The sequence below is a fragment of the Xiphias gladius genome, chromosome 8 (assembly GCF_016859285.1).
Source record: "Xiphias gladius isolate SHS-SW01 ecotype Sanya breed wild chromosome 8, ASM1685928v1, whole genome shotgun sequence".
NCBI lineage: Eukaryota > Metazoa > Chordata > Actinopteri > Istiophoriformes > Xiphiidae > Xiphias > Xiphias gladius.
The window spans coordinates 17,573,663-17,592,007 of record NC_053407.1 but is presented as its reverse complement, the minus strand read 5'-3'; the positions used below and the strand labels follow the sequence as shown (position 1 = coordinate 17,592,007).

The following is an 18,345-nucleotide window of genomic DNA, read 5'->3' as shown; positions in this document are numbered from 1 at the left end:
CAGACTCGCTTTATTAAATTGAATCAAAGTCAACTCCCACAATTTTATTTTCTGCTGAACATTTCCAAGTACTTGTGACCGGACAGCTAAGAGGCCTTCTGGATGAAACTGGGATTGTATAGCCATGTACACAGCCCTACATCAAGCAGCCCTTAACATTGTCTAATCTCGCTCTCTCACCTTGTCTGCTTGACATTTGAAAGATGAAATCCTTAAATCACTGCACAGTGTACCCTACATCCAAATGTCCCTGGAAGCAGTTGCATATGTGGGCCTGAGGCAGAGTGGATGTGGCTGCTGTTGCTGTCCAGCCTTATATGTCCAGGAAAAGGTGGGCACAGCAGCAGCCATGGCAACTGCGGGCAGAGTCGCTGATCTGGAAACAATGGGCCAACAACATGGCCTCTCCCTGAACCTCCTCTCATGCAACAACATGGTTTCACTCAATATCAACAGGGGATTTTATTGTTACAAAGACCACTTTGATACTGTTATAGGGTACCATGTTGGTAAGTGTTTCGTTTTATAATGCTCTACTAAGCTTGCAGATAATAACACGACAGACATTGTGCGGGAGAAACTAATAGGTTATGGTCTTCATAGGTGAATGTTTGGTTTTGCTTAAAGAGCTGGAGCAGGGAATCTCCTTTATGTTTCACGTTTCTTCCTTTACAGCCAGTCAGAGGACATAAAATGCTGATAGAGTACCCTGGTGTATCACACTTTGGAGTGAAGCCAGTGCATGTTCCTTTCCACCGCTCTTGATATTGTAATCAGCACGCAAGTGGTAGTGGGCAGTCGGCCACTGAAGTATGAGAGAGAGGCTCAGTACTGGGGAGGCAGTGCAGACAGGGATTGGATCCCCTGATTTACAGGACATGACACTCCAGGCAGAGTACACTGATTGTGGCAGCCAGAGATGTGGGAGTGTCGTCTGATACTCAGGGCCCACTGCAGAATGATCAGTTTTGAATATTTAAATCAATGAAACCTGTTGGGTTGGCATTTAGAGTCTGTGTGTGTTAATTTGTGAGCTGTTATGCACTCAAACACCCACATTCACCTCACCCTCTACCTATTGCACAGTATTTGCTTATGCTACAATCTTTTGTTTTTCCCATCTTTTGTTAGACTGCATTTTATAATAAAGTACTGTTTGGCAGACAGCTCTTGCAAGCTGCTACTTTTTATAAGGAAAGGCTGCCTCAGTTTGATTTTCTGGTATGTGCAGGGAGAGTTAAACTGATTCGGAGATACCGGGAAGAGGGTTGGCATCTTAACTGTGACCTTTTGTAATTCTGATGCAATGATTTCATGTGCCGGGTCTGCCTTGTACTTACATATTCTTACACTAATTACTGTCACATCTGTGGAGTCTTTTCTCACTACTCCTTAATCTCCCTGTGTCTGTCTGTCTACATTTGATAAAACTGCATTTCAGTTACGTCATACTGTATTGCTGGCACATAGTCCTGGTGTCACAGTGCAGGACAGAGCGGAGACAGAGAACATATATTTTAGTACATGAAAGTGTCAATGGTAATTCTGTGAGGGGAGGAAAGGTCAAAAGTCATGGTTCAGGGTTAAGATTTGTCTAAAATCACTCAACCCATCATAAAAAGAAATTTGGATATGGATGAGAATGTAGGGATGCGGAAGCAGACATAGTCATTAAATGAACTAATACAATTCTGAAACATTCACTACAGCTGCCAAATGCTAACTGAGAAAATGATGTAGTTGTCTAGGTATCACTAATAAAATAATAATAACTTTTATTCATTGAATGTTTTTAATGCAGGGGTAGTTACACAGAATTTTTAGGCAATGTCCTCCCCTTCTTGTGCCATGTGATTTAATGGTGAGATGTTATGTTTTTTTTTTTTTTTTTATTTATTTATTTATTTTATTACTCTACAGTCATTCTAGATGTTTGTTAATACAGTATACATTATTGTGTCAATTTGTTTTACCATTCCAAAATATTATTAGATTGTTTTTATGGCAACATGCATACATGAGGTCAGTTACTTGAAATTTTATTTTCAACACCTCAAAATTTCTTTGATATTTATGCACAAATCTGCACCTGCTCTTGAGAGATGGATACATTTCCATGTTAAACTAACCCTCACAAATTGAGTGAACATCAGTAAATACAGCAGAATGTGCAATCTCCACACTTCATCAGTTCTCCTCCTGTGATTTGTGTAATCCAGCCATATGCACACAGGACCTGAGTGCACTTGACTGATTGCACACAGATTGTATGTCAGTTAACAGGCAAACTGTGGCTGGTGTGTTGTGTTGTTTGATAACCAATAGCATAGAGAAGGCAGAGTAAATCAGGCCCAGTGTACCAAGTTTCAAAAATGACCTCAGATTGTTCTGGGGTGCCTGTCATTGCTGTCATTTACATGCCCATACTGGGGATTCTGGTCCAAGAAACATAAGTCGTGGTACACCAATACCATAATGTTCAATGCTGTCAAAAAGCAGCTAATGTCACAGCAAAGCTTATGCAGTCCAGTGGGTAGCTGACTGGGTAGCAATGGTGTTTCTGGGAGCAACTCAATATGCAAACGTGTCTTGGTTAAGCTGGAAAACATGTAGTGATACCAATACTAATACCATGTCCATGTTTATGTTACCTTGTAAGCTCTGATGTACTTCATTTGACAAAGGTGATTTGCCGTTTTGCCTTTTACACAGCGTGTAAATGCACGTACATATATAAGTATTAACAACGAGGTATAAATTATTTAACAAAAATTAGAAATCTGTCGCATTTTTGCTGAAAAGAAATTAAATTCTGGATGTAGCTGTGGGGAAAAAATGCTTTCCAGATTACTGAAGTATGTCGACATCAAAGCTCCCATATGGTCTGCAGAGAATAGTACATAATAGGCAAACCTGTGGTTTGAGTGCTTGAAGGCACTTGACAAGCACCTGTTCAGAATTTTATACTCATAATAGTCGTAAATACAGCTATGACATTCCAAAATATTTTCTTTGGAATGAAATAAATACATTTTAAAAAATGTGCTGTGAAAATATTGTTTCATAGAATGTGTTCACAGTGTTAACTGATATTCCTTGTGAGACACTGAAATGTACTTCACTATTTAGAAAAGTATTCTATTCCAAATTATTTTTAAAGTGCAAAACACTAAACTATTGACTCCAAACATGTTCCTTCCTCTACATCATTACATCATTTGTCTGGAGCAGTTATAAGTCAAAAACCAGATGTAGGCTAGTGGACCAGAGGCCACATACTGTAGATGCTGTATAAGAGATTCATGGTTAAAAATGTGGTTGATGATGATAATTAAATCATCATGGGCTGAGTTCTTTGTTGTTTTTGGCAGTTCCACATCCATCAGTGTATGCAATGGAAAAGGAAAAAAATGTTTGGGCAACATCTGTCTGAGCCACCATTAACCACTACCACTGACTGACTGGTAGTGGTTAATGGTGGAAGGACTAGCTCATGGGTTTACCGACTACAGCTGCTGGGTGGAGCCCTCCTCCTCTAGTAGCTGTTTCTATCTCCATCTATTAGAAAGCTCATTCTTCACATCTCTAGATGACCAGTGGTACATATTGAATAATGCTGTGTGTTATTATACTCAGTGCATTGACTTCAGGACTGCTGGACTACCTAAACCAATAATATCTCCATAGTAATGTAACTGAGCCAAATGTATGCTATACCCACTCTTATAATTTTTCAATTTACTGAAGGATATGCTGTTTAATCTTCAAGAATTACAATATAAAAATAACTAGAATTTCTTTGAAGCTATTGGCATATAGGTGTAGGCATTAGTGAATGCCATTGTCTTACCGCTTCTGCTATGGATTGGTTTTGAAATGGTGCTGCTGGAGGATGCTCTACTTCGCTGGATATTTTTAGTGTAAGAGGAGCTGCTCTCTCCCTCCCTACGACAAGGGCAAGATTCATAATTTCTGTCAGTATCTATACCCTCAAATTGCATTATGGCAGAGTGTGTCGCCCAGGAGCCAAGCCTGTAGCTTACAGAGTGGGTCATAGCAACAAGGTTAATTTTTAAATGTTCAAAAAAAAAAGTCAGTGTAACTGTGAGTGGCTCTGAATTTAGAGCTTGGGTCCGATGTCTTTTTTTTTTTTTTAATCTAAATTGACAAGCACTGCTTGACTAACACTCTATTAAGTAAAATAATACTGTGCAAGCCACTTCTAACATGACAGCTTGTTCCTAGTAATCCTGTTGAATTTTAAATAGCAAGGGTCAGTTCTGCTTCATAATGCTGTCCGGTGATAGCTGTTTCCTGCAGGAGCAATGAGTAATTTATTTATGGAACGTGTGGAGGAAGTGATAAGGGTCGAGTCGAAAGCCTTTGACTTATTAATTATTTGAACTGTATTTAGGTAGAATCCAGATTCAGTGGGTGTTGTCTGTGAGGAAATGAACACAAGGACACCTTGATTTAATAAAAAAAAAAAAAAAGAATATAGTCTCTGCGAGGCATGAGAAAGTGGACTTTTGTATATAATAGCCCATGTAATAGAGGGCATGGTTAATTTTACATCCACTAGTCGAAAACAAGGTGTGATAATTAGCAACTGTATTGTTACACTCTACACCGTCTAAAAGATTAAACCTGCTAGTTCTATTATGACTTTTTGCATGGGTGTACCATTATCATATTCTCTTCATGTTTTTAATGTGGTGAAGGCAAGTTGATTGAATGATGTCTCTGTGGCCCCACATGCTACTTAGATTACAGCTCTGGGCTATTAAATAGATGTACAATCATTTGTTGTAAATCTAATATGCCTCATACCTATAATGAAGATGTATTTATGGTGGTTGATTAATGCCTACCTCTTGTTTACTGCTAGGGCTCAGATTTACCAATTCAAATTAGGATGTGTGGTGCTCAAAGTGATAGCCTAGCAGTCATTAAATTTAAAAACAACATTCACATCTGGTGGAAACAACACCTCTGACCTTGACAGGGCTCTCCATTGTGGAGACGAACAGAAATGGAGTTTCTGGATTGCAGGAATATTGGATTTGAATACACAGCTTATCGAAACAACAACCCATGTTTGCTGCTATGTGAACCACCACTGGACTGCCTGTGTTCCAGGAAAACTTAATGGTCTCATACTGGGGTCCTGCAGGAAATTGACCTTGCTTTCAATCAGACAGGGATAAAAAGTTGTCAGTGCAGGAGGATATAAAGAGGAGAGAAAAGGGGGTGTAGTGTCAAGTAGTTTAGCCAATTAGCATTTTCTCAATGCACACATGCTTTGATCCTGATGTTCTCAGCAGTACTGAGAACTAATCAGGTCAGAATTAGTCTCAGCCCTGCATTCAGTGTCACTGACATACAACATGCTTAAATTACACCATAATAATGGTCTACTAGGCTTGAGATAATGTGGCGTAGTAAATTCCAGTTCAGTGTATTTGTGGGGTTAGTGAAGGCTGCAGCCGCAGTATTCTCCTGCTGCTTTACTGGCTATTTCATTTGAGCTTTGGGGTTATTTTCAATTGCATCACAGCTTGTTAAGTCTAATTGTCAACCTTTCGTATAGTTGTGCCTTCTTTAGAGTCGCTAGACTAATCTACCTTTTATCCCAGAGTGGCTGTTTTTAAACTCACAGTAATTACTGCTTACTGTGTAAGTAAGGCATCAGATGTTTGCATCTGCATCACTATTTCTGTTTCTGTTCATAAATTATACCAAAGCAGAAAGAGTCTAAAATGCCTTGCTTACCAAATCATTACTGTTTCTCCTGTAATCTCAGTTTAATGGGCTAAACTTGAAAATCATGTAACAATGTGGTAGGATGGTTTAGATTTGGTGCTTTTAAAAATAAATAAAAATTATGAATTTGCAATTAATTTCCATTCGCATGTAACCCAAGTTGCTTTCTTTTTTTGTGTGTTTTTCCTCTCGATGTACTACAGGTCAGGAAGGTTTTGTCATTCCTCCAGTAATTAATGAGTGCTTTATACTGTGTACTCCTAGATTTTCAACTTATTTTGTTTGGTTAGAGTACATGTACGTGTATTTGAAAAAAATTTAAATGAATTGATTTAATAGACAACAGAAACCTGGCATCTGATGCAAATTGCAAGGGGCAATCTTGTGCTGTATGGGTGATACGTAGAGTACTGAAATTGCCATATGATTGCTGAATTGAACATGTTCAAAGCATCTGTAGAGAGCTTGTGTTCTTTTCACAGTTGGAAATCGTGGCTGCGGCTCCAGCTAGCCCAAATGTACCTCTTTCAGAACAACTGATCTTGGCTTTTGTCGTACTCTGCATGTTCTAAATTCTCGTTTCTACGCAGCATGAGAAAAACACAGCCATTTACTCTGTTATTGATCAAATAAAACCACAAAATTGAAGGACCCCTGTACAGCATTGTTGCATGGTGTCCTTGAAAGAATGCTATTCATTCTCATCCCCACCCTGTTATCTCTCAAGGGTCATTCTGCTTCAAATTTGTTGTTCTGTTAGGAGCATTTGGAAGGCTGGTCCAAACAAACTGATCAGTCGTGGACCAACACTGTTTAAGTTTCCTGTCCAGCCGCCTCCTTACTTGTGCGACAGACTGGTGCATTAATCACAGCAGTTGTTGCTCTCGGGCCCTGTGCTGCTGCTGGTATTACAGTCAATCATTAGGGTTGCATCCTCTCCAGATGGCACCTGCCTTCCCTGGTTTCTATTGAATTGTCCATGTTTAGACTCCCCAGCAAGCTGCTCTTTGGCCATTTTCATGTCTTAATATTTAGTAGTAAACAAACGTAATCCAATGCAGGGTGCTCCTCTGATGGGGTAGTGATTGTCATGGGAGATAGTGCTTTGAAATTACATTTTTAGATCTACCTAGTGAGGCTGAAAGGGTAATAAAATAAATAAGATTCAACATAGAGTCACATAGTGAGTTGTTTTCTCATTGCTCCTCTCTCAGACGTAGATCCATCCATGCTTGAAAGCAGAGCTAATTAGGAGCTGACTCCATTGGAGTGTTTGCATGAGGACCCTAGTGAAAAATGTGCTCTCACACTACTGTAAGCTCAGGGATTATCATTATCCTCCTGGGTTTCTTCATGGGGTTTCTGTAGTACTTACTCTCTGAAGTGAGTGATGCTACTCACAACAGATACTAAAGTGACTGTTGCTTTAGCAGTAGACCTACAGTAATCTTTAGCAGATACCAGTCGTCAGCGGTAACTTTGGCTTTTTGAGATGGACCTGTCTGAGATATCCTTGATAAAACTTTCACAAAAATAAAACATTTTATTTGCAATATACGGATATTGTGTGTGTGTGTGTGTGTGTGTGTGTGTGTGTGTGTGTGTGTGTGTGGAGGAGGGGGGGTGGGCGTCGGCTTGTTATCTGTGAGTCTACATTGTGAGTCCACATAAGTGCCCATACGGCCAGCTGTATTGTCTGTCTTGGGTCTCAAGCTGCTTGTCTAGAAGAGAGTATCCGTGGAAAGAGCTGGATGACAAAAACACGGTGGGGCTTCTCCACCAGTCTGTATAGAGGAGTGCTCATGCAGCGCCATTACCCCTTCTTCTTTGTGCTTGTTTTTCCGACTTTGTATGAGGAAAAACTCAGGGAAGCAGAGGGTCTATGGCCATGACAGAGTCAAAGTCACAGACAGACTCATTCACAACTTGATCATTATAGAAAATTTACTTCTCACACTTTCTCTGCTCTGCTTCAAAAGGGGTCTGTGGATGAGCTGTGAATCCTGAGCACAAAAACCTCTTTGTTTCCAAGTGTGACTGAGATCTGAATTGTGTCAGTGTGAAGATTGGAACTTTTGCCTTTATATCCAACTATGGAGAAAAATACAAAAATTCTTTTGGTGTTACAGAAGAATTTGGAATATAGTACAGCTGAAACAATTAATCAGTTATTTGAATGGTCAGTCACCAGAAAATGAATTGGCTGATATTTTATTTCAGTTCATTGTTTTCGTTATTTTTAAGTAAAAATGCCAAAAATCCATTCCAGTTTCTTAGTCTTCTATGACATCAGACTAAACACTTTTGTGTTTTGGATCACTGGTCGGGCAAAACAAGCAATATGAACATGCCGACCTGGGCTTTGGAAAATTGTGAAGGGCATTGTTTACTTTATTCTGACATTTTGTGGATCAAATGATTAATTGATAATGGAGAAAATAATCGACAGATTAATTTGTTAATGAAAACAGTTGTTAGTTGCAGCCTCAGAATATAGCAATAGGAACTAGGAATCTATGCTGATATACCTATCTTCTCCAGAGGAGATGAGTTGGCTTTGAATGTCTCACAGACTAATTTTTGTTCACAAAAAAGTAATACAAATAAAAGTAGATTTTTTTGTGTTTTAGTGTTTAGTGTGTGTATGAGACAGAGAGCCTCCTTTGGTATAGATGGTTTTATTTATCGCATTCATCCCTCTCCCTGTTAAAGCCAAGGTCAGGGAAGAGGAGGAAACACTCTGCAGTATCATTCTCTTTCCTTTTTTTGAGTCTCAGAATACCTTAACCGATTCACCCTAATTGCAGTATGTGATAAAACTCCCACTGATTTGTCTCACAGTCAAGTCTGCTTCTGAGGGTGAGTGCAAGCCAGGAAAAGAGGGAATAATGATGCAGCAGTGGAATGTCATTTTCTGTGTTTTTTGACTCGGCTCCTGTTATTCTTGCCGATTAGAGAGATTTGCACTTTTTCCCCTTTTTCTGCTGAAAGATTATGTCGCTTGCCTTGCTTCAGCTAATTCTACACACACTGCAATCAGACAGAAGCTCTCCATACACGTAGCCCTTTAATATCAGAACAGCAGGGAAGACTGAGGAGCTGCTGAGACAGGGGTGCGGCATAACACACAACTTCACAGGTGAAAATGTCCCCAAGGAGATAATTGTGATGATTTATTCTGTGTCTTATGGTGTTATATTCTGCCTCCGCGACTTCCTCTTCACACCTTCAAGTATGATTTTTTTTGTGAGAGGACTTTTTAATGATGGCTCCATGATACGAGCCATAAGACAGACCATCTAATCGGGATATCAGCCAGCAGTATGACATTACAAACTCTGAACCTTACGCAATGTTTCTAATTCTGTCTTTTCCAGGTGTGTAGGTCGGTTAGGCCATTATACTACCCGCCAAGATGGTGGCCTTGTCACTAAAGATCTGTGTACGCCAGTGCAATGTGGTGAAGACGATGCAGTTTGAGCCATCCACGCCTGTGTATGATGCCTGCAGAATCATCAGAGAGAGAGTACCGGAAGCCCAGACAGGACAAGGTTGGTGGATGACTCAGAAATGGTGAATCTAATTTACATGATGGAAATCTATGGGCATAAACATTTGCATACTCGGTTTCACTTGGTGTTTCAGCCTCAGATTATGGCCTCTTCTTGTCTGACGATGATCCCAGAAAAGGAATCTGGCTCGAGTCTGGAAGAACCCTGGATTACTACATGCTACGAAATGGAGTAAGCTTAAGTTATACAGTCTGGGGTGGAGAACTGTCAGTGTCACTTATCATCTCTTAAAGTGATTTACATTTTCTACAGGGACCTGAGATATTTATGCCTCCCTGCTTGCTGGGAGCGACTGCAGTTCACTGTCGAGACCGATTAGCCGAGTTATAGATGTCATTGCGCTGTTTTCTCTCCTGTTTTCTCAGGACGTCTTGGAGTATAAGAAGAAACAAAGACCTCAAAAGATCAAAATGCTGGATGGTGCAATTAAAACCATCATGGTGGATGACTCAAAAACAGTCGGGGAGCTGCTTGTCACCATATGCAGTAGAATAGGTAAGTGATAGTCTCCAAGCACTGCTAATCTGAATCTTGTCAAGCCATCGTCCAAGGCTTGAATTATTCATCCTCTGTTTTATTTTTAGTCCACAGCATACCACTTTACTTCACAGTGAGCTGCATTATGTTAAGGTGTTATTATGTGCTATTAAATTCATATTTAAACAGCAGCGTTAGTTGACTACTTTGGAGCATTCATGTACGCTTGATAAAGTCCTAATCAGGTTTTTTTTTTTTAAAAGCACAATGGGAATGATTTATCAAGCTCAAACAAGCTTGTGTGTAATAAATGCTGAAGTGTTCTTCCTAAGGCCCAGATTGTGCCATCTTTGCCTGTCACATAGGTGTTCCCTAAGCTGTATATTTCAATTATAACGGGCTGCCATCAAGCTCAACTGGGTGAAGTCTGGCAGATAGCTTTATTGGAAAATGTTTGTTTGGAGTAGGGCTTTCTGCTTGGCTTGTTCTCCTCCTCAGCTCCCATTTTAGTTTGCTGGCTTTGAGCCAGCTTTCCTTCACTTATTTTTCAAAGCAGAGAGAAAGAGTTAAAAAAGAGAGTGTAAGAGAATTGCTTTCTCCATCATGGCAGTAGTTATCGTGCCAGTTTGAGGCATCGCTTCCTCCCTGGCTAACTTGTGCCCTTTTCAGGAATCACCAACTATGAGGAGTACTCCCTCATTCAAGAGGTGACGGAGGACAAGAAGGATGATGGAATGGGGACGCTGAAGAAAGACAGAACGCTGCTGCTAAGAGACGAGAGGAAGATGGAAAAGCTCAAAGCCAAACTCCACACAGATGACGACTGTGAGTGTGAGCTTGCAAAAGCCTCCAGAAGTGTTGTTGATATCTTGATGGTTTTATGCCCATTTCTCACTATCACATGAATGAATCTGACTCAGCGCCATCATCTGTGCATGTGCTTTATCACTCAAGTCTAATTTATTGCATGGACATATCAATGTTTAATGAAATTACCAGTGTTATCTTTTGCCCCGAGGACACCAATTAAATTTTGAAACATGCGAATATATATAAATCACCCTCCCAACTTTGGTCGAATACTAACTCTCGTCTCAGTAGGAAAATAAAGCAAATGACTCTGTTCGAGCCAAGTCAAGATTTTCACTTCTCCGTGATTAATTTGGTAAATTGTCTGTCTAAGCTGATCTTTCTGCCCTTCTGATGTTGAACTGCCTGGTTACTTTCACCATCAGTATCCTCTAGTAACATTCTTGTAAAGTGAATGTCTTCATTTCAGTGCTTGTGGTAAAAGAGTGTGTGTATTGATTGGACAGTGAACTGGCTGGACCACAGCAGGACTTTCAGAGAGCAAGGAGTGGAGGAAAGTGAGACTCTGCTGCTCAGACGTAAGTTCTTCTATTCGGACCAGAATGTGGATTCGCGGGATCCTGTCCAGCTAAACCTGCTCTATGTTCAGGTAAACTTGATACACACACCTTTATGCTGACATAGCCAAAAACAGTGAAGAGAGAGGTGACCTAGGCCTAAATTTTTTACTGTTACAGCCCAAGCGGCAAAATGAGGCCCAAGCAGGCTAGTATACAAATTATACTGCAGTTTTTTGGGGTGTTATTTAAATGTTTTTCAGAAGGTACAGGAGACGTAAGAAGGAGTCGAAACAGGAGTGTAATTCAACTCAATGACTATGTTTTAGTGTGCATCTAACTTTTGGCCAGGTCTGGACAGACTGAAATGTGGTTAGCTCAGATTTGGTCCAGACAGGTTTGACTTGTTTCTTGGTTCTGTTTCTTGCTTCTACTCTACAGTGGCACAAATACTTTGATACCAGATGTTAAAAGCTTTATTTTTGTCTAGCTGATGAGTACAGCAGAACAATCTGCAAAGAAAACATAGACATGTTATCACCTTAAGAAGTTTTTACACATCCAGCAGATGTTGAGTGAGATTAGCATACATTTGGAGTTGAGTTTGTGTGCACTATTCACTCTCCGTTTAGCTCCCTTCTTGTATCCAGTATCTTACCTGCTAAGTTCTTCACCAGGTAGTTGCTATCTTTGTCTGTTTGCTGGTTGGTGCTAGCTACTTAGCACACATCAGATTTACGAGAGTTTTTTCACTGAAAACATCTGTCAGTTGTGGCTGGAAACAAGGCCGATAAGAGTGGAAAGAGTGAACCAAAACATTAAATTTGTAGGCGGTAAAACCAAAACAATGAGCTTAAAGAAGCTAAAATCCTCCACAGAGCTGAGCAGAACTGCAGTCAGGTGATAATTCTCTATTCATTTGTCATTACAAGCGACCGCTTTCACATTACTTATAGTCATTTGATCCACTTTTTATATGAAAATATTCATTAGTGCACCTTTAAGTTCCTCTATGATACCTACCATTATGCTACGCTTACAAGCACAGAGTCTTGTCCATACATACATGTAATTTTTCAGCACTGCTGCTGTTTGTATAGTCCATTTTTGGGCTCTAACCCAACTCTCTTGTGTCTATCTGGTGTCTCAGAAGAAAATCTGAGAATGCACATGCCTCAGTGGGATGGCATTGGTTTTTGATTCTAATTTTCAACTTGGGAAAAAAAAAATGGCCTGACCAGTTGGTGATTCATTGGGTTTGAAGAGGTCATATCTGTAGTATAGCAGTTGTTCATCAGGAGTTTTCGGAGGCAGTGAAATACGTCACTATCTAAACACTTCCTGTTGTTGGGCAATTTGTCCAACATGTAGCGTACATCTGGTAGAACTCACTTGGAGAGATATATTTGTTGGTTTACGTCTGGATAAGGGGGTGTATGTTTATTAAATTGGTTTCCTTATCTCTCACTGTCTGTATCTGTGAATACATGTGCACTCTTCAGTTGCTAGTTCTACCGGTTCTGTAAACCGAGGGAGCCCTGCTGGCAACGGGGGGGGGTTCCCTGAGCGGGTCAGCTGAGTCTGGTACCGCACTAGTCAGGGTTTGCTCACTGCACACATTACTGCATTCAAATTAGCCCCTCCAGCAGGGGGGCCCCCCCACTGACACCTGGACTCAAACAGCTGGGTGTGGAATACCCGCGTGCACACACACACACACACACACACACACACACACACACACACACACACACACACACAGATCCAGATGTACTCTGTTAGATAGACTGAGAACATGTAGAAAGAGAGTATGTCTTTGAACATGAAATACACACAGATTATTGGATACTCTCCCACACAAAAAATACATGAGCTCTGAAAAACTGTGCTCAGAGACATATACCATGTCTGAAATATGTATAGTTGTTTGCATTCGACTCTCCATCTTTTCAGTCCCTGCTGCCTCATGAATGTGTTCATAAAAGACATCCATCCCTTCTATCTGTCTGTTCCTGTTTTTGCCTCTATTTTTCTTACCCTTGGTTTCCTTCCCTTCCAGTTCGCCTGTCTCCACTCCCGCTCCATCTCCTACACATTCTGACATAATGGCACACATCCCCACCCTCTTACCCTGGCACACTACAGCACAGTGCATATCATGCTCTCCTCTCAACACACTCATATTTCCTTTCACAATAACATCCCCGCCCCCTTCCCCCGCCTCTTTTTGCCTCTCCGTTGCACTTCCCAATCTATCTTTCCCTCGTTCTCTCACTCACACACACACACACACACACACACACACACACACACAGATTGTGATTGTTACACAGGCAGATCACAGAGACTCTTCACATGGCAGTGACTCTAATTTGTCACTGTGTTAAAAAGGCCAAATAGAGCCAGAAGAGAGATCTCTGGCAGACTGGAACATACCCCAGGCTTCTTTTCCACATTCTTTTTCTTTTCCTTCTCATACACAGCTTTTTACTCCCCCCCATTATCCCCTTTAATGTCCCTCATCATTCACAATTCCTGTAATTCTCAGAACCTCAACAGTATTGAGTAACTGAATTCAGATTGTGCCGATGATGACATTATTGCTGGCATTTCTTTGACAGAGCATCCCTGCTATTCAGCAATGATCTCTAATGTTTATTAATGATTTGAAGCTTCAGTGAATTCAAAACCACCCACCCACCCACCTACAAATCCACCCACCCACACACACACACACACACACACACACACACACACACACACACACAATGTAAGCTCTGCCAGTAACACACTAATCTCCTTTACTACTCGGCCACTCCCTTTCTGTCATGTATTTGTGCTAAGACCAGGATAAACCTCCATAGCAATAGCATCACTCTGTGTTTCCCGGTCTTTTACTTTTACTTTTTCTCACTTTAGTTGATCCTGAAAGAATACTCTTTGTGCCATGCGACGGCCTAGTTCAAAGCAGGAACAGATGAAGAAAATAAAATAAAAAGGGTATTCATTTAAACTTCACTGTAGAATCCAGTCTTCAGTGCTGCTCTGTCAACCAAGGACCTGCTGTCCTACAGAATGTAATATCATGTCATCATGCTTTCTCTAACATTTCTTTTGTAAAAGTTTGTGCTTGCATTTTAGGAGCTTATGAGGCATTTTTGCTTTATTGGAAAATGATCAACGCAGAGAAATACAAAAAGAAGGGTCAGGTTGGATTTGAACCAAAGCCAGCTCGGGTATATTACTGTAGCTAACTAGCTAGCCATCAGAATGCTCCCAATTCATCTTGTCAAACATTTATAATTTGTCTTCAGAATAGCTGTGTTATCTAAATCATGAAGTATTTAGATAATCCTTTGCTCACTGATCTAGTAGCAACTGTGCTGATCAAACACTATGTACATTCAGTTGCTGTAGCGTATCCCTATGTCAGCATTTATTTTTATGGCTGTATTATACTCTCTGTGCCATGGTGGACTTGTTGACCTAAGTGTTGTAGCCCCAGGCTGTATGTGTCACAGCTTCTGATGTCTTGTGCCTCACTTCCACTCATGCAGCTCTATTAAAATGTCCTAGAACCAGTGCCTGTATCACTCGTCATACCTGCTATGAGAAAATCAGGGACTGGCCTCACTGTCTTGTCTGTTGACAAACGTGGGAGAATCATCTGGCTGATCATTTGACCAAATACTGACACAAGCCTGTAAACTGACTGCTTATTCTGAGGTTTACAGATGAAATGACCCAGCCAATAATCAATTCAATGTCAGTAGAGAACTTTAGTGTATGTGGTTATCACTGAATGAAACTCCCTATAATAGCAATACTAAACTGAAGAATACAATATATCTTGTAAGCAAAGCAATGAGTATTTGGAGGTGAGAGCAGTATTCCATTTCTTTTTTTTGTCTCATCCTGGTTTTGGTAGCGTCACTTCAACGCTCTACCTGAATGCTGAATACCTGAGTCCCAGTTTCAGATTGCTATCGGCTGTGTCTTTCACAGTCCGTCATGCTTCACAATGACTGGCTAATTCACAGCTGTGTGGCTATCAGCTGACGGGTAACTTCCAATCATATTCAGGCAGGTGTACAGCATGGCCACTATTACCTGACACTTCTCACTTTATCCTGCTGATACGCACTTGACAACACTGTCTGCTGCGCAGCTCCCCTCACCGTCCCAGTTTCATCAAAAAGCAGAGCCTTTAATGCCGTATCTAACTGTTTCACCATTTGCTAAAAAGTTAAATGGGATAAGACATTTGCATGGTGTTACTGGTTATGTACCTCCTTGTATACATTATTCTAACAGACCAGTGTATGTGTGTCAAAATTTAATTTCTGGACTGACTCAACTCTGTTGCCACTGTTGAATTTACCCCTCTGCTGGAATCTTATTACCAGTACTGGAAGATGAAAGCAACACCTAATAAAATGTATCCTCACACTACCGGTGTTAAACCCTCATTTTCATTTGAGGGTACATACCATCATCAGTCATCATCATATAATTTGTTTTACTGACAAAGTACTGGAAACTCCAGCTGAGGGTATATCTACAAAACCTTGATAAGGTGTTCACACCCTTGTGGGTTTCTCTCAGTGTGCTCCAGCTAGCACATTTGAGTTTCTTAAAACCAAAATAGGCGTAGTCCAGGTTTCTGAAACCATACATGAAACTATTACATATGCAAACACATAACCAGGTTACTCCAAATCCTGGTTATAACATACATACATACCAGTGTGCATGCAAAACACTAATTTTGAATTTTCAAGATGTTAAAAAATTGGAATCTGCTGTAGCTCTGCTATACTCTACCTCTCTGTGTATCTGTTGGTCAGGTTGTAAACCCATACTGGGGCTCTCATGCAACCTAAATGATTATTCTAAATAACAAGGGTCCCCCTGGTAAATTCATTATATTCTATAACCAATCTGCATCCACCAAGCAATACTTATTTTAAAATTGAATCTTGTAAATCTAGTGTTTCCATTATTCCTAGCATCTTACTTCAGAATAATATAGACTAGTAACAGTGCATACCAGAGTGAATGACATGTGTGAGGGCTAATTTTAGAGTGTCTTCTTGTGTTCAGCGAAAGCTTATCTGCTTTACTATGAATTGCACTGGGGAAAGGACTTGATTGTGAGTGGAGGAGATTGTTGTCCTCATTACAGCCGTAAGCTGCTGCTTAGTTTTTCATTGATGTAATGGGACGTAAGAATGAGTCGAGTCCACGCTATGCACTGATATGCTCATGCTAAAAGCACCGATGGAGCCTTTCTCACTGTCACTAAGGCCTCTCAGCTTTTGGAGCCATTAATTTTGCAGCAGTACACCAGAAAGAGAGAGTGGGAGAAGAGAGAGAGAGAGAGAGAGAGAGAGAGCGAGAGAGAGGCAGAGCTGTGTGCCCCCTGGAGAAAACAGCACACGCTGACAACAATTTGAAAGATGTCAACAAAGTCTTTTCCCTTTCCATCTGCCTAAATGGTGAAGATGATGTAGACAGCCTGGCTGAAAATGCATTGAAAAATAAGTGATGTCTCAGCAGCACCAAACAGGTGCTCAATGTTAAAAAAACATTTGGTCATTAGATTTATTAACAACCTATTGAGAACCAGTCTGTAATGCAGATGGGATATTGTGAAAACCTGATTCATTTCTATAATGTGTTTTCCTTTTTAATAACACATAATGGGCCATTGATGACAAATTGTTGGAGCTGTTACATTTGAAAGCTGGCAGAATGGGTTTTATTGTCACAAACAATTCTAATTTGGCTCCCGTGTGTGGCGGAGTCTCAGTTATGATGTCCCTGCTCTAGATATACATTTGGCGATTCACTTAGGAGGCATCCTCTCTGAAGCCACAGTGCATTCAAAGCACACAATAAGTGCTCATTATGGAGCTCTGCTGGGTGAATTTTGGATAAATCTCATGCCTTTGTAGTTATATCCTTTTCCTGGATATGTGTTTCTTCTTCTCACTTATCCCCCCTCCCTCTCCTCCTGTCTCCTCCAGGCTAGGGATGATATATTGAATGGATCCCACCCTGTCTCCTTTGATAAAGCTTGTGAGTTCGCAGGGATCCAGGCCCAGATCCAGTTCGGACCCCACGTGGAGCACAAGCACAAGCCCGGATTCCTGGAGTAAGCTTTTCTCTTCCAAAGAATGCATTAACAACAACATTTATAATAACTCTGTACAGGCTGTTGTGCTTTTATATGTTGTGCTTTTACAGCTGCACATATGCAGTGGTTATCTCCTGCTTCAGTACAGGCTGTTACTTCAGGGATTTCCTCCAATGGAAAGCTCAGGGGTGATGTCAGCTGTTACAACTGTTTTCTGATATGTAGGCAGTAGGGCAAGAATGACCTCATATGTAGAGGTATGTTAATAGAAACGGAAATGCCTGCAGCTCAGAAGAGTAACCATGTAAAAATGTCATTTATCTCCATAGCCTGAAGGAATTCCTACCTAAGGAGTACATTAAGCAGAGAGGGTCCGAGAAGAAAATATTCCAAGTATGTACATTGTTTTAATGTTGCATTTAACTAAAAATATTATGTTTGAAGCTGTGGGCGGCCTATGGGAATTATAGTAATTTGTTCTCTGTTGATGAGCAAATTGACAAAATACAAAGCATGTAGAACACAGAATTTCAGGTATATTAACATACGTATGTGATGATCACCCTAAGGAGGCAGAGATGTAACTGCTGTCGTTTCTCCAGGAACATAAAAACTGCGGTGAGATGACAGAGATTGAGGCAAAAGTGAAGTATGTGAAGCTCGCCAGGTCCCTGCAGACATATGGAGTGTCCTTCTTTTTGGTGAAGGTAAGAGCTAAAGCCGTGCCAATTTTTCACCAGGAAAAGGGCGAATTGGTGAAAAAGAAGAAAATATGTGTTTTCAGATTTATTGCATACATTAGATTCATAAGCAAAGTATGCAGCACGCCCACATTCCCAACAAATGCAATTTCTGCCATTAAAGGATAATTACAACTTGGATCTTTTTCTCGTAGTTTGGGCCATCATCTCTATTAGTCATGCTGGCACTGTACTGACCAAGTTTAATGCATGAGATCTTGAAACGCAGAAACATCACTTAAAAGAAGTCCGAGGGAAGAAGAGAGACAAGCAGTCAGGTGATCATA

The 18,345-nt window shown here is 40.6% G+C and overlaps 1 protein-coding gene across 6 annotated transcripts in view; it reads left to right on the top strand.

The window, feature by feature from the left end:
- tln2b (talin 2b) overlaps positions 1-18,345 on the top strand; it is an 80,986-nt gene that overhangs the window by 21,379 nt on the left and 41,262 nt on the right. For all 6 annotated transcript variants that reach the window (XM_040132545.1, XM_040132544.1, XM_040132543.1 and 3 more), the window contains exons 2-9: positions 9,141-9,314; positions 9,409-9,506; positions 9,701-9,830; positions 10,482-10,637; positions 11,129-11,271; positions 17,209-17,336; positions 17,648-17,711; positions 17,921-18,025. In XM_040132545.1, the coding sequence (XP_039988479.1) occupies positions 9,179-9,314; positions 9,409-9,506; positions 9,701-9,830; positions 10,482-10,637; positions 11,129-11,271; positions 17,209-17,336; positions 17,648-17,711; positions 17,921-18,025 (960 nt within the window). In that variant the 5' untranslated portion in view covers positions 9,141-9,178. The remainder of the gene's footprint in view (positions 1-9,140; positions 9,315-9,408; positions 9,507-9,700; positions 9,831-10,481; positions 10,638-11,128; positions 11,272-17,208; positions 17,337-17,647; positions 17,712-17,920; positions 18,026-18,345) is intronic.